The sequence below is a fragment of the Sus scrofa genome, chromosome 11, assembly GCF_000003025.6.
Source record: "Sus scrofa isolate TJ Tabasco breed Duroc chromosome 11, Sscrofa11.1, whole genome shotgun sequence".
Classification (NCBI taxonomy): Eukaryota; Metazoa; Chordata; class Mammalia; order Artiodactyla; family Suidae; genus Sus; species Sus scrofa.
Window position 1 is genome coordinate 48,101,654 of NC_010453.5, and position 14,161 is coordinate 48,115,814.

General features: G+C 38.8%; 1 protein-coding gene across 50 annotated transcripts in view; it reads left to right on the forward strand.

The window, feature by feature from the left end:
- Nucleotides 1-14,161, forward strand: part of LMO7 (LIM domain 7) — a 222,374-nt gene that overhangs the window by 190,578 nt on the left and 17,635 nt on the right. For 17 of the 50 annotated variants that reach the window (XM_021065678.1, XM_021065695.1, XM_021065681.1 and 14 more), the window contains 7 exons: nt 5,814-5,928; nt 7,000-7,161; nt 7,942-8,129; nt 9,109-9,169; nt 11,690-11,746; nt 11,898-11,939; nt 13,679-13,704. In XM_021065678.1, the coding sequence (XP_020921337.1) occupies nt 5,814-5,928; nt 7,000-7,161; nt 7,942-8,129; nt 9,109-9,169; nt 11,690-11,746; nt 11,898-11,939; nt 13,679-13,704 (651 nt within the window). Of the gene's footprint in view, nt 1-5,813; nt 5,929-6,999; nt 7,162-7,941; nt 8,130-9,108; nt 9,170-11,689; nt 13,705-14,161 lie in introns of all 50 variants that reach the window. The other 33 variants (XR_002336692.1, XM_021065687.1, XM_021065713.1 and 30 more) reach the window with 7 other exon arrangements.

The window sequence follows — 14,161 nt, forward strand, 5'->3', positions numbered from 1 at the left end:
CTATTTCTGTGACCCATATCGTTTTTGAAATATGACATGCTTAATTTTGAGAACTGTCTTGTACCTAATTAAAACACCCAATGTTGACTTGTTTTAACTTTGCCATGTCTTTAGAATTTTAGAGCCAGTGTGGACTGAAATATTTTCTGGTTCATAAAGAGAAAATCATTCTTAAAAGTGTTTGGAGGAAAGGTAGATGTTTATTGAAACTCAGCAAAACTGAATCGAATTCTGAAATGCAGACATTGAAATCTACCCAGGAGGCAATAAGGAGCTGCCAACAAGCTTTAAAACAGAGCGTGATATTAATAATTGGCATTTTCTGTAACAAAAGTTCTGGCAGCCACGTGGAAGATGGGGCGGAGGTGGAGGTGGTGAAAGGCTGGAGGCAAGAGAGCCAATTAGGAGGTGACCCACAGCGTTTTAGAGGGGAAACCATGACCTGAATTAAGATGAGAACCCGAAGGAAAATGGAAGGATGGGGTGGATCAAGATGGACTTACGGGTTGTGGACTTGCTAGCCCTTTATAAAGTGCACATAGTTGGGGGTGGGGGGCACAGTTATGTGGTGGTGGGGTGGGGAGCAGTTAGGTGAGGAATGGAGGAAGAAGCCTAGAAAAAAACCCTGGTATTTCTAACTTGAGCATCTGGTTAAATAGTGACCAATATATGAAAAAAAAAAAAAATAAGAGGTAGAAGAGCAGGTTTGGGGTGGGGGAAAAATAATGAATTTAATTTTGATAATGTTGGGCTTGGATAGTAGTCAATGACCATGCATGAATTTACTCGGGAAAGCATGTGTTCAAAAAGTGGGGAGACGACTAGGGAAGAACAACAGCAAAAGGGCAAGAGAAATAAGAGGAACACACTAATGACACTGTGAGGTGGCCGGGGAGATGGAGGAAGAAGGCCAAAGAAAGTGGAATAAGGGATGTCTTGGAAGCTTGTTTCCCAAAAGAGAGATTAGTAGTGCTTGATGATTGGGGGCCAAAAATGGATTTGGTAGGTAAGAGAGAAGCTGAGGAATGTGTCGAGTCCAGTGGTAGAGCTGGAAATACCACCTGCTTCTTTGGAATGGATACTGGAGAAGGGGAGGGGGTAAGTATAAGTTCTTTGGTGAAGGAGAGTAACTTCCGGGCCAGAGCAGCGCCATGATTTCAGGGCTACTCACTCTCTTCTCATTCCAATAAGGACCCCCTCCCCCCAAAAAAATACACAAAAGATCCATAGGTACGGGACTTCCTGTTGTGGCTCAGTGGTAAGGAACTCGACTGGTACCTATAAGGACGCAAGTTCAATCCCTGGCCTCCCTCACTAGGTTAAGGATCTGGTGTTGCAGTGAGCTGTGGCGTAGGTTGCAGATGAGGCTCAGATCCTGGGTTGCTATGGCTGTGGTGTAGGCCCAGAAGCTGCAGCTCTGATTCAGCCCCTAACCTGGGAACTTTCATATGCTACAGGTGCAGGCCTAAAAAGACCAAAAAAAAAAAAAAAAAAAAAATCCATGGGTACAAAAATCAAATATTATATATTTACTCTGTTATTCATGACTTTATGGTCCAAAGCTATGTTTCGTGTTATTTTAAGTAGGCTTTCCTTAAGTGAACACAATCATCTAATCAAAAAAGTTTGAGACTGTCTGACTTGCTGCTATATAATGGAAGTTCCCAGGCTAGGAGTTGAGTGGGAGCTGCAGCCACTGGCCTAGGCAAGATCTAAGCCATGTCTGTGACGTACACCACAGCTCATGGCAACGCTGGATCCTTAACCCACTGAGCGAGGCCAGGGATCGAACCTGCAACCTCATGGTTACTAGTCGGATTCATTTCTGCTGAGCCACTACAGGAACTCCATGAACCCTGTTGTTCATTAATTCCCATCTGTGGTGATTGGAGAATCTTAATTCATCAGATCTTAGAAAAATAAATCTGATCATTGCTATGCCAGCTCACCATGTTTTTTTTTGTTTAAAAAAATCTCAGCTCTTTAAGTGTATATTTGTGTTTAAATTGTACCAAAATTGAGGGAAGTTTTTTTGTCTTTTTTTAGGGCCACACCCGCAGCATATGGAGGCTAGGGGTCCAGTTGGCCAGATCTCAGCTGCATCTGCAACCTACACCACAGTGCACAGCAATGCCGGATCCTTAACCCACTGAGCAAGGCCAGGGATCGAACCAGAGTCCTCCGGATGCTAGTTGGGTTCGTTAACTGCTGAGCCATAATGGGAGCTCCGAGGAAAGTTACTTTTATTTGAGATGCTGGTATGTTGGTAATAACCTTCTTTCCCAGAATAGGCAACTATAACCATGGATCTGCCCTTGCCCCATGATTTATATTCCTGGTTCCATCCAGTTCAAAAGGAAATTCCCACAGTATCATCTTCCAAAGCATGGGTCCTTTTCCATGAGTAGAATACTCATATAGCATGTATCTGGCAGAGAAAAAGAAGGAAGTTGAAATCCTGACGGGAATCATAGTTGATGCTTGACTGTAATTATAGATATATGCACTTGCAGAAAGTCTAAAGGATAATCTAATTCAAGAACTCAGGATTCCACAGAGATGCCTGAGGGGCTGTCATAGGGGACGGCCATACATGCAAGTGGGGCCTCTGGGGCCTTTTCCCTAAAACTGCCACCACCTGTCTTAATTCTTCCTGTGTGTTGGTTCGGGAAGGAGGGTCTGCAGAAGGTTTTCCTTTGAAAACAGGGTTTTGCAAAACGCAAAGCTTTAAAATTAATGTCATTGGACCTGTGTGTGATCGGTGGCTTTGCTGTGCAACAGAAATTGAAGAAACGTTGTAAATCAGCTATTAATAAATGCAATAAATTCATGTCATCGTGAGAGAGCATTCTCTGCCGGACTCTAACATGCCTGAGGCCACCTGGCTGTTGATAGAAACAGACATGTGATGCTCACATGATTCTCTCTCCTTCGCCTGGGTGCATCCCCAGGACCCATGGAACCGGCTGCCAGGCTCTACCACAGGAAGGCTGACTTCCTCTCATAACTATTTCAGAGAGGTGGTTATCCGCCCCTTTATTATGTTCAACTGGGGATGTATCTCCAAGGTAAGAGCGGTCTGTTGGAGGATAGTTCTGCTGGTCTAATACAATTTCGAGACTCTTCCATCTAAGGCTTAAGCTTCTTCTCTTTTATCCTGTGTTTGATGGAAAAGGATATGTTTGCTTCCTGTCTCCCACAAAGTTTTCTTTTTTTCCCTTTTTTTTGGTCTTTTCAGGGCCACACCCATGGCATAGGGAGGTTCCCAGCCTAGGGGTCTAATCGGAGCTATAGCTACTGACCTACACCACAGCCACAACAATGTGGGAGCCAGGCTGCATCTGCAACCTACACCGCAGCTCACTGCAACGCCGGATCCTTAAGGCACTGAGCAAGGCCAGGAATCCAACCCGCAACCACGGTTCCTAGTTGGATTTGTTTCCACTGCACCACGAAGGGAACTCCTATCTCCCACAGTTTTCTTTATTGTGGTTTGGAACTATTTGTTAAAACTCCATCCTGTCTTTTATTTTTCAAGATAAAAAAAACAAAACAAAACTCACTTAGTGACTTGGGTTCTAACCCATCATTTGTCTCTGTGCCCTTATATAGCAGTAGATTGTGCACTCTTACTGGCTTTAGGTCAGAATTTTTGGGGGGCCTAAGAGTGGTGAAAATGATTGCTTATTTTCACTGAGTCATCTCTAATTTAAGTGTGTGGTAGTTTTGGGTAAGGAGTGGAACTAACCAGTAATTTTTTCTATTCATAGCAAAGTTTTATTCTGGAGACTGGTATCCATCAAGCTGATTATGAATGCGTGTTCTCACTACTTACATCTGGCTTCCCATATTTCAGCTGCTTTACATGCTTTCTGATGAAAACGCCTCTGTATTATTAACTACGAATGTTTTTTCTTAAACTCCATACCCACTCTTGAAGAGTCAGGAATGATTTCTCGAGAGAGGAAACCATACCTGATTCACCTTTGTTTCCCAAATGTTTTATATAGAATAGATGCACAATAAGTGTATGATAAACAAATCAGTAAGTGAATATTGTTACAGCTCTTATTGCCTGGGTCCATATAACATAGTCGATTCTTGATCCTTTATTCATTGCCCTCTTTGTTTTCCTTCAAACTCTTACCGTAATAGCACACTTTTTCTTAGTACAGTCACTTGGATTTCAGACTTGTTTTAGAGGTAGAAAAACCCAAGTATAAGGCTTTAGGAATTGCCCAGTTGGTCTTAATTTTGAGTTTAACTGCCAAGTTTAAGTGGAGAAGTGGTAGGCCTTTTTCTAGAAACTAAAGTGGCTTTAGGAGGAATTTTTCTTTTTAAACAGTGAAGTCACTTCGATCAGTAATTATCAAGAACTGCTAGTCTGGGACACACAGGCTGAAATTTATGTCTGCAGTTTTACCCAGAATAGAAAAATGTAAATGATGGGAGATAATTAAATTTTTCACGAAGATAGTAAGTATGCTGTAAAACTTAAAATGTTTGTTGGGGAAAATGGCTTTAAAAATTCTGTGAAACGGAGAATTTATTGTCGTGTCGGGTGATGAGGCAGGTGGAAATCCTGTGCTTGTGGGCTGATGTCCCCTGACGGAGCTGTGGCTTGGAGCTCCCAGGGTCTCAGTTAGGGGTCCTCTCGGTATCTTCCTTGTGCTTCCTCAGGGGTGACCTCGTTCTGCATTTTGCAGCATATGTAGCAGCTCTGCCTTTACCACCAAGTCTTCAGGTAGCAGTAGGGCAAGCAAAACCGCCTTGCCAGATTTCAGATGCCCATTCAGGGCTGGTACCGGGCCTAGATGAGGGATCTAGTAGCTGAATTTTGTGTCTGTGAACCCCTCAAAATTAGTCAGCTAAATATGTTAAACATTGAAAGTGGATTTTTAAAGTATGCTGGCATTTTAAAAATCAATGATTTAAATCTTTTTTTGCATTTTCCAAAATACCATTTTGTTGCAATATAACCTGTAAATTTAAAACGTGCGGTATGGTAGTTTGATACATTTATATGTTGCGGTGTGGTTGCCATCGTAGTGATAATTAACATTCTCTCATATGACATAATTATCCTTTCTTCCTAGTGGATGGAAGTTCTGGTCTCTTAACAAGTTCTATTATAATAAAGTATTATTTCTATTCCCTGATCTCTAGAGCTTGTTTACTGTTCATTACAAGTGTGAACCTATAAACAACATCTGCCTTGTCCCTTGTCCCCTCACCCCGCCCCATTCCCCTGGTAACTGCCACTTTATTCCATTTTATGAGTTTGGCTTTTGGATTCCACCTGTAAGTGAGATCTTACATGCTTGTCTTTGTCGACTTATCTCACTTAGCATAATGTGCTCGAGGTCCATCCATGTTGTCACAAATGGCAGGATGTCCCCTTTCCCCATGGCTGATTAATATTAATATGTTCACTGTGTGAACATGTGTATACACCACATCTTCTCCTTCCACTTCACTACTGAGTCATAACAAATGGGTCTGCAAAACCCAGTTATATGGTGGGCAAAAGCCTAGGCTTCATCAATATAAATCAACTGATGTAGCATGTTCTTGTGAAGAAAAATATCCATGGCTATGAAAGTTTCCCTTATTTTAGCAGCCAATGAATAAACTCAGTGATCCTTACATAAACTAGGGTTTTCCCAAACCCAAGGAAAAAAGAATGAAGCTTCTGGTTGGTCATGAAATAATTTAGGTGTACCTTGCATGCAGCCTCCCTTCTTTCGAGGATAGACTTTCCTCCCTGTGGATGCCAAGGACACTTGATCCCACCGTTTCATGTTTGTTTTCAGGATCAGTTCAGTGATATGAGAATCAGCATAAACCAGACGCCTGGGAACAGTCTTGACTTTGGGTTTACCGTAAAATGGGCTTTTTCCGGGATCTTCGTAGCATCAGTTGAAGCAGGTAAACCATAGATTTAGCTCTGCTGAAGTTTTTTCTCCTTTCTTATCCTGTGCTGTTCCAAAACCCCCCACAGAAATGAGTTTATTTGAGGGAGGAGGAGAACACACATGTGAAAAATGCAGCAGTAAAGTGAAGAGACGTGTCCTCTTCCAGGAGATCGAGTTGGGGTGACAGATTACATGTTGTTTGTTCTCCTTGCCTAATTGATTTTAGTTTTGAAGAGTCTTAATTCTGTGGCTTTTAAAGAATTCATTCATCAAAATTCTAGGCTTACTATTTGGACATATTAACAAACAATACTTAATTGAAGATTCAGAAAGAACTTTTCCCTGATCATCTGTGTTTGTGCTGGATCCATAGGTGCTATATAACCGATGTTTTCTGAGCATCTTAATATGTCTATTGTCCATGGAGTCCTGAGGATGCTTTGGGACTTTTACAAAAGGATTGCCCCTCCCCCAGCCAGAGTTATACCAAATCAAGCCCAGGAAGTCTTAGCAAAATAGTACAAGGCCTAAAACTGAAATGAAAGCTCTTGTGTTTACGAGGAGTTCCTCATTTACATATTTTAGCTATATAAAAATGCATGTTTACTCTGGTTGTATCTTTGAAATTTCAAGGCTGCTTTAATTAGATAAGGGTAAATAGTAATTTTAAGCCATTTTATTTGGCCCTGTTTTCTTCTTCATTCCACAGTGCATTTAGATTTGGAAGCTCAGCTAAAGTGCAATGTATATTTCACATTTTTAATTTAAAATAATTAAAAATTCCTCCTTAGGAGGTTAACAAAGAAATTTTATTGAACAGATGGGTTTATCCTTTCTCCTTTAAATGTTAAGGAAGACACATACTATAGAATTTTTAAAAAATGCCTTCGGTTGCTTTGTAGTATCAAAGCTACTCAAATATTTGATAATGGTAATAAATTTTGTGACTCTTCTGCCCCTGAAAAAAATATGAGAAATGATTAGTTGAGATTAAGTCATTTTTGCCTTAATTTAAATAAGCAGCAACTAGTAGAACATGTTTTTATTTTTTAATTGGTGGTTCAATTTATTTTGTTTTATTTAGGGAGCCCAGCAGAATTTTCTCAGCTACAGGTAGATGATGAAATTATTGCTGTCAACAACACCAAGTTTTCCTATAAGGACACAAAACGGTGGGAGGAAGCCATGGCTAATGCTCAGGAAACCGGAAACCTGGTGATGGATATCAGGCGCTATGGAAAGTCTGGTGAGTTGGCTACACCACTGTGTTTGGCTTTCTACATTGGGAACTGGTCTTTGGCAAGCGGTTGTAACAGTTTGCTGCAATAACATTTTTTCCCCCTCTTCATTCTACTTTTTCTTTTTTTTGGCTTAGAGCTGTTTTGTGGTTTTGTTGAGACAAATCTTGAATGATGCGTCTTTGGATGTTCTGTCTGAAAACCTTTCACTAGCAAATTTACTGAATTCTGCATTATTGGTTGCCCGATTTATATTTTGGACTGGCTATGAATGCAAATATCAGCTGAAGACTCTTGTAATTGTATCTGCTTTGGGGAGTCATACAATATAGTGTTGAATATTAAGAATTATACTGTGGTTTCACTGTCTCTACAGCATCAGACTATATCTGCTGTAAGAAAGGACACGGGAGTCAATATTCCAGTTGTTCCTTCTCAAGGAACTTTCCATGTGTATTTCATTTTTGTGTTTCTCCGTTGTAGTTAGATGGGGAAGAATATTAAGGTTCCCCAGACCATTGAATTTATGATATCAACATATAATATCCAGTTCTGGTTTACAGAAAGTTTCAGCAAATTTGCCAGTCTTTTCATTATTAACATGCTCTAACCTCGTGTCTTTGAAGGTGATCTGTTGGTAAAAGGCTTACACTCTTCGTTTCTCTCACACACTGTCTGATTTGTGTGTCTTGTGTATGTGTATTTTGTATATGTTCATCCAGTAACTTTGTTCTTTCCACTTCAACATTTTATGTGTGCTCATTTCTTGATCTTCATGTGCCAATCAGACTGGGGCAAAGACCAGACTTCCCTGCCATTTACACGGCATAAAACCCTCAATCTCACCAGTATGGCTACCAAAATTATAGGTTCACCTGAAACAAAGTGGATCGATACAACTTCCGGAATTTACAGCTCAGAAAAATCTTCAAATCTATCAATAACAACTGATTTTTCAGAAAGCCTTCAGAATTCTGTAAGTATTTTGAGAAGTGGGAGTAGTAGATCAAAGCAATTGCAGAAAGTGTGGGTGGGGGAAAAAGAGCTTATTTTGTTTGAACAATTTTGATGTTACTTTAAAAACATAGATAATTGAATAAGTGATTTACAGTATTGAGAATAAAATATATTTTTGAAAATCATAAGGCATTGCTCATTAGTAATTTAGAGTCATAGTGAGCTATATAAGGGTAAAAATCAAGAGATCCCCTAGTGTTGTTTTGCAGATGTTTCTTATCAATCTTTCATCATCACACCCATCTCTCAGATCTTTGTGAATGTGAAGTAGTAATTAGGTAAAATTATACACTATAAATTTTCTATGCTTTCCTTAGTCTTTGCTGGTAAAATAAGTATAGTACTTGTGTGCAATTTAAAACCTCATGAAGCAGTCTTGGGTCTCATGTGGGTGAATTTGATGGGTAGACCTACATCTATGGTTAAGAGATACTCAGTTACATTAGTTGATTAAACATAATTATAATGTAGAACTTTTTTAAGTATCAAAGTAATTTAAATTTTCAAGTAACTCTGTTTATATTGACTCTCAGATATAATTGCTGTTATGCTAAGATGCTCCCTTTTATCCAATAAGGAGATCCTGCTACCTGTGTAAGAAAAGTTTTAATATTAGAGAACCCTATATGACTATGTTGCTTACTCATAAATACAACCCAAGTGGACTAATGATTATTTGGTCCATCCTGTTTTTTTGGAAAATTAATTGACTGATTGAACTTAAAGCCGTCTGTGATTGTAGTTGGTCCTTAATCCTCCTGCAAATAGTAAAGAATAATGAAAAATTAAGTTCCTATCATATGTAAAAGGCTGCAGGGAATACATTAATATCCTAAAAAAACCTCATCTTTTAGAAGAAATTTAACGAGACATATATTTTATAAGCCCCAAGTCCAATTGGAGAGAATGTTGTTAACTGGCATTTTTATCCTTTCCAGAATACTGAATCCAGGGAAATCAATGGAATTCGTGATGAAAGCAATACTTTTGAGTCAAAAGGTAAACATTGCCGTTATAATTTAAATGTAGGAAATTTAATTTCAAAATATAGTCAGTATCAGTTTAAAATATAGTTTAAAATATAGTCAGTATCAGTTTAAAATATAGTCAGTATCAGTTTAAAAACATCACTCAAGTTCTGCTGTTATAAAAACTACTATCTGTGAGTGAAATCAAAACTGATCCACTGCAAGTTGAAACTCAAAGGTTAGCACACAGATCCAGTTGCAGCCAGGTGGAAGGGCCTTCAGTTCCAGTGTTGAATAGTCCAGGAACTGCAAACAAAGCTTTGGCAGCATGTCCAGGAGCTTTGAGTGCCCGTGTGTATAAACCAAATAAGAAAGACTGGTTTTCCTGAGGCCAGCAACGTGCTTGCTGTGGTGTGCAGGCAAAGGGAATCTTAGTAAAACGTGAAATAGTGGGAGCTCCCGTTGTGGCTCAGCGGATTAAGAACCTGACATAGTATCCTTGAGGATGCGGCTTCAATCCCTGGCCTTGCGCAGTGGGTAAAGGATCTGGTGTGGCCGCAAGCTGCAGTGTAGGTCATGGATGTGACTTGCACCCAGTGTTGCCATGGTGTACCTGTTGGCTGCAGCTCTGCTTCTGACCCCTAGCCCAGAAACTTGCATAGGCCGCCGGTGTGGACTTAACAAACAAAAGAAAAAGAAAAAAAAAAAAGGTGAAATAAGGAATGTGGTTTCCTTTCTCCCTCCATTGCTGTGAAAGGGACAAGCTTGGAAGCCGCTAGTAATAGGGAAATACCAATGACAGTAACAGTCATCAGCAAAAGGACCCATTTGTAATGAAAAACGAGACATAGCATCTAGAGAAACTTTGTGTTACGGAGTTATCACTCCCTTCCTCCTCCTGTCTATAAATAATTTAGCTACCACATGCTCTGTGATGTTGCCCAGTTATACAAAATAAATAAGAACAATCTGGTCCACACAACAGGGAAAGAGATACAAAGAAGAGGAAACTTCTCTTAGCATGAACCTAACTAGACTGTCCCGCACAGGGCTGGGTTTTTTCAGTGGTTTGGTGGCTTTGAATCTGCATCTGCCGGTTCCTAATACCTTATGTCAAAGTCAAACCAAGTTTATGAATTTTCCTTCCTTTATTATTTATTTTTGTATTTAATTTCTGATAGTTAGAAGTGACTGCATTTTTAAGATACATTTGATATTGCATTTTTTCTTTATCAAAAGAGTTTTAAGTGAACATGACATTTTTTTCTTTACGATGCTTTAATCTAAGATGTGCAAGTCCTGTTCTGTCAGTGACTCAAGCAGAGCACTTTGTAGTGACCGTGGGGTGATATGCAGCCCCTGTCAAATCTGAGCGTTTTTCTTTAGATAAATACCGACTAGTATCAAATAATAATGCGTTTACATTTTATGAATAAACTGACATATAATAATCATTCACTGTAATCTTGTGACAGATCTGTAGAAGTCTGAATATTTTTATTATCTGATTGAACTCTATTTGCTTTATTTAATTAATTTATTTGTTTTTTGCTTTTTGAGGGCTGCACCCACAACATGTGGAGGTTCCCAGGCTAGGGGTCTAATCAGAGCTACAGCTGCTGGCCTACACCACAGCCACAGCAATGCCAGATCCAAGCCACGTCTGTAACCTACACCACAGATGACAGCAACACCAGATCCTTAACCCACTGAGTGAGGCCAGGAATCGAACCCGCAACTTCATGGTTCCTGGTCGGATTCATTTCTGCTACACCATGATGGGAACTCCATTATTTTTCTTAGTGATGTATAGTTGATTAACAGTGTTGTGTTAGTTACAAGTGTATAGCACATTCAGTTATACACACACACACAGTTTTTCAGATACAAAATATTGTATATATTTCCCTGTGCTGTACAGTAGGTCCTTGTTGGTTATGTTTTTATATGTAGTGGCATGTATATGATCTCAAATTCCTGATCTATTTGCTCTATTTAAAGTTTGTGGCTCTAAGATCTTAGAGACTAGGACAAAATAGTCTAGTTAGAAAAACATTTTAATTTTAGAATTTATTCATAATCCTCTGGTGTTATTTATTTATTTTGTCCTCCTCCCCATTACTTTTAGTTCCTTTTTTACTTAGCATTCTTAGTTATAAACAGTTCTCCTAGTACTAGAAGAGATTTTGAATTGATTAACCTAAGCAAAAAAAAAAAAAAATTAATTTCCATTTCCCAAAAGCTGTATGATCTAGCACAGAAGATGGTACTTCTGCTTCTATGAACCTAGGATGCTATCTGCTAAAATTCATTAATCAAAATATTAGTTCCTTTTACTAATATGAATGTAGTATAGGCTACTAAAACTGTGTCCGTCTTTGTGCCTTGAAATAATCCCTATCGGCTGTCAGTTTTGTCACTTAAAAAATAATATTGCTACATATTGGAAAGCTGTATCAAGTATCATTTAGTTTTCCAGTGGTAAGAGATTAAAATGAATGACATGACTATTGATGTATTTATTTATTTATTTTTTTGTATTTTCAACTAGCTTCTGAACCTATTTCTTTGAAAAACTTAAAAAGGCGATCACAATTTTTTGAACAAGGTAAACTACCAAGCTAACAATTCATGTACTTTCATGGAATTGTTCACACTTTCCATTCTTTCCTGATGGTCTGTGGTGCTGGGCATGGAGCCTCTTCAGTTCAGCTGTCAGTATGATCAAGCAACATAACCCATTTCCATTCTTTCCCTAGGGTCATCCAGCTTTTCTTACAGTTCATGGGTCTACCTCTGTGGTAATGGGTCTTTGCGTGTCCCTTGTATACCTCTGAAGTTTTTTTTTTTTTTTTTTTTTTTGGTTAATTAAAAAACATTGAGATGCTGTTTAAACACACACTTCTTGCCACTGGGTGACAGTAAGAAATGAGGAATTTCATTTATGCCTTACTGCTTCCTAAAAATTGCAAAATATGAGATTACACCAACATACAGTTGGCCAACTTTTAAAGAATCAAATTTGGGGTTATAAAAAATGCTCTTAATAAAGAGCAGAGCTGTTGATTGCCAGTGGGATGGTGGCTTTGCAGTCTTGATAGGACTGCTCTTTGGACGTTGAAGTAAATTAAGGGTAAATTTTGGTTGCATCTGTGAGTGCGTGCATTCGGAGATGCTCTATGTTGGTGTAGTTGGGCAGCGCTCCTTTACAACGCTCTGTGCACGTGGCATTTCCTCCACTTTCACGTTTGTTTAATGATCTGTCTCCTGAATGCAGTTTGAACTCTGTGTTTTGCGGTCAAGAACTTAAAAGTAATACCCAACATTTGAGATGCAACGGCACAGTCAGTGGGCAGAGTGCCGTTGTTGTCTAAAATGTTATTATTTCTTACTTTTAAGATTATCAAAAATCTTTACAAACTTGCCTTATGACATGATACTTAATGGATTGGTGCATTTGTGTTAGTCTCCTAGCGGTCTTCCTTTGGTGAATTAAGATCTCTTTTTGACCATAAATAGAAAGAGCTTAGCAGCTATGCATGTACAAGGGGCCTACTTGTGTCAGTATCCTTAGTGTTTTTAATGCTTTTTGTTATACTCCTGTTTTTCTATGGCAATTTACTCACAACCATATGGAACTTTTAGCTCAAACTGGCTAAAATAAAACAACTCCCTTTTCTTTCTCCATTCTAAGTTTCACTTACTTTTCTTCAGCAGGCTATTTTAGGGAAGAATATTTTCCTAAATCTCAAAGCATTTTTCTTAAAAATATGATTGTATACGTGAGTCATTTATTTGAAAGCTGAGGTTTCAGGAAAATAAAAAAAATAGTAAGATAGTATATTTTATGAAATTTGCTTACATGTTTATAATCATTGTGGAATCAGACACACAGAATTATGTAGCTCCCCCCAAGAAGAAAAAGAATAGCTCTCTGCCCCTAAGTTTACTCATGAAGTCTGAGCAACTGTGTTTCACATGCTAGGAGAGGGAAGGGAAATGTTTCTTGAACATGTTTGTTGGTGGCTTTTTTCAGAAAAGTGGCCCATTAGCAGTAAGACCTGAAAAATGTGACTTGCAGCTGTCACAGTGTAACTGAATAAGCAGCAAGTGAAAAATTTGGTTTGGTAGGTGGTGTAACATTCAAAATTCAGTTTTCTTCTCTATTAGGCCAAACTATGAGAATACTACCCACCCTGTTAATAAAAGACCCCTGAAACCCTTTAGAAACACACCAGTGACTCAGCTCAGCTTTAGCATCTAGAGCTGCGGTGTAGCTTTGACATCCACTGTTGCTCTTCTTTTTACTGACTCTCAGATTGGAAGATGAGTAACACACACATGAAGAGAGAAATCTGTTGTTTGGAAAAAACAAAAACAAACCAAAAAAAAAAAAAAAAAAACCCAACTGATGTCACTTAGTATACTGGCATAGAAACAGCTAGCGATCCAACTTCCTGAAAGGAATTATCTCACAGAAACGAAGACTTATATTGTACTTTTTTTTTTTTTCTTTCCTTATCCACGGACTGCAACATAGGAAGCTCCGATTCTGTGGTGCCTGATGTAAGTAGTATTCACTGAGTTTTGGAATAAACAGGGAAGCCTTGGTGGGACTGAATCAGCACTCAGTAGTATCACTTACTATGTATTTTAAGCTGCATAAGAGTTTATCCAGGAGTAGTCTTTCCAAGATGAAGAGACCTATTTTTTTAACTTGAAGTATGGTTCATTTACAATGTTGTGTTAGTTTCTGATGTACAGCAAAGCGGTTTAGTTGTACACATGTGTATTCTTTTTCATACTTTTTTCAATTATGGTTTATCACATACACCCTTGTGCTATATAGTAGGACCTTGTTATTAATCCATCCTATATATGAAAGTTTGTGTCTGCTGACCCCAAACTCCCCATCCAACCATCTCCAGCCCCCTCCCCCTTGGCAACCACAAGTCTCTTCTCTGAGTTTGTTAGGGTTTTGTAGATAAGTTCATTTGCGTAGGAGACCTATTTTGAAACATAA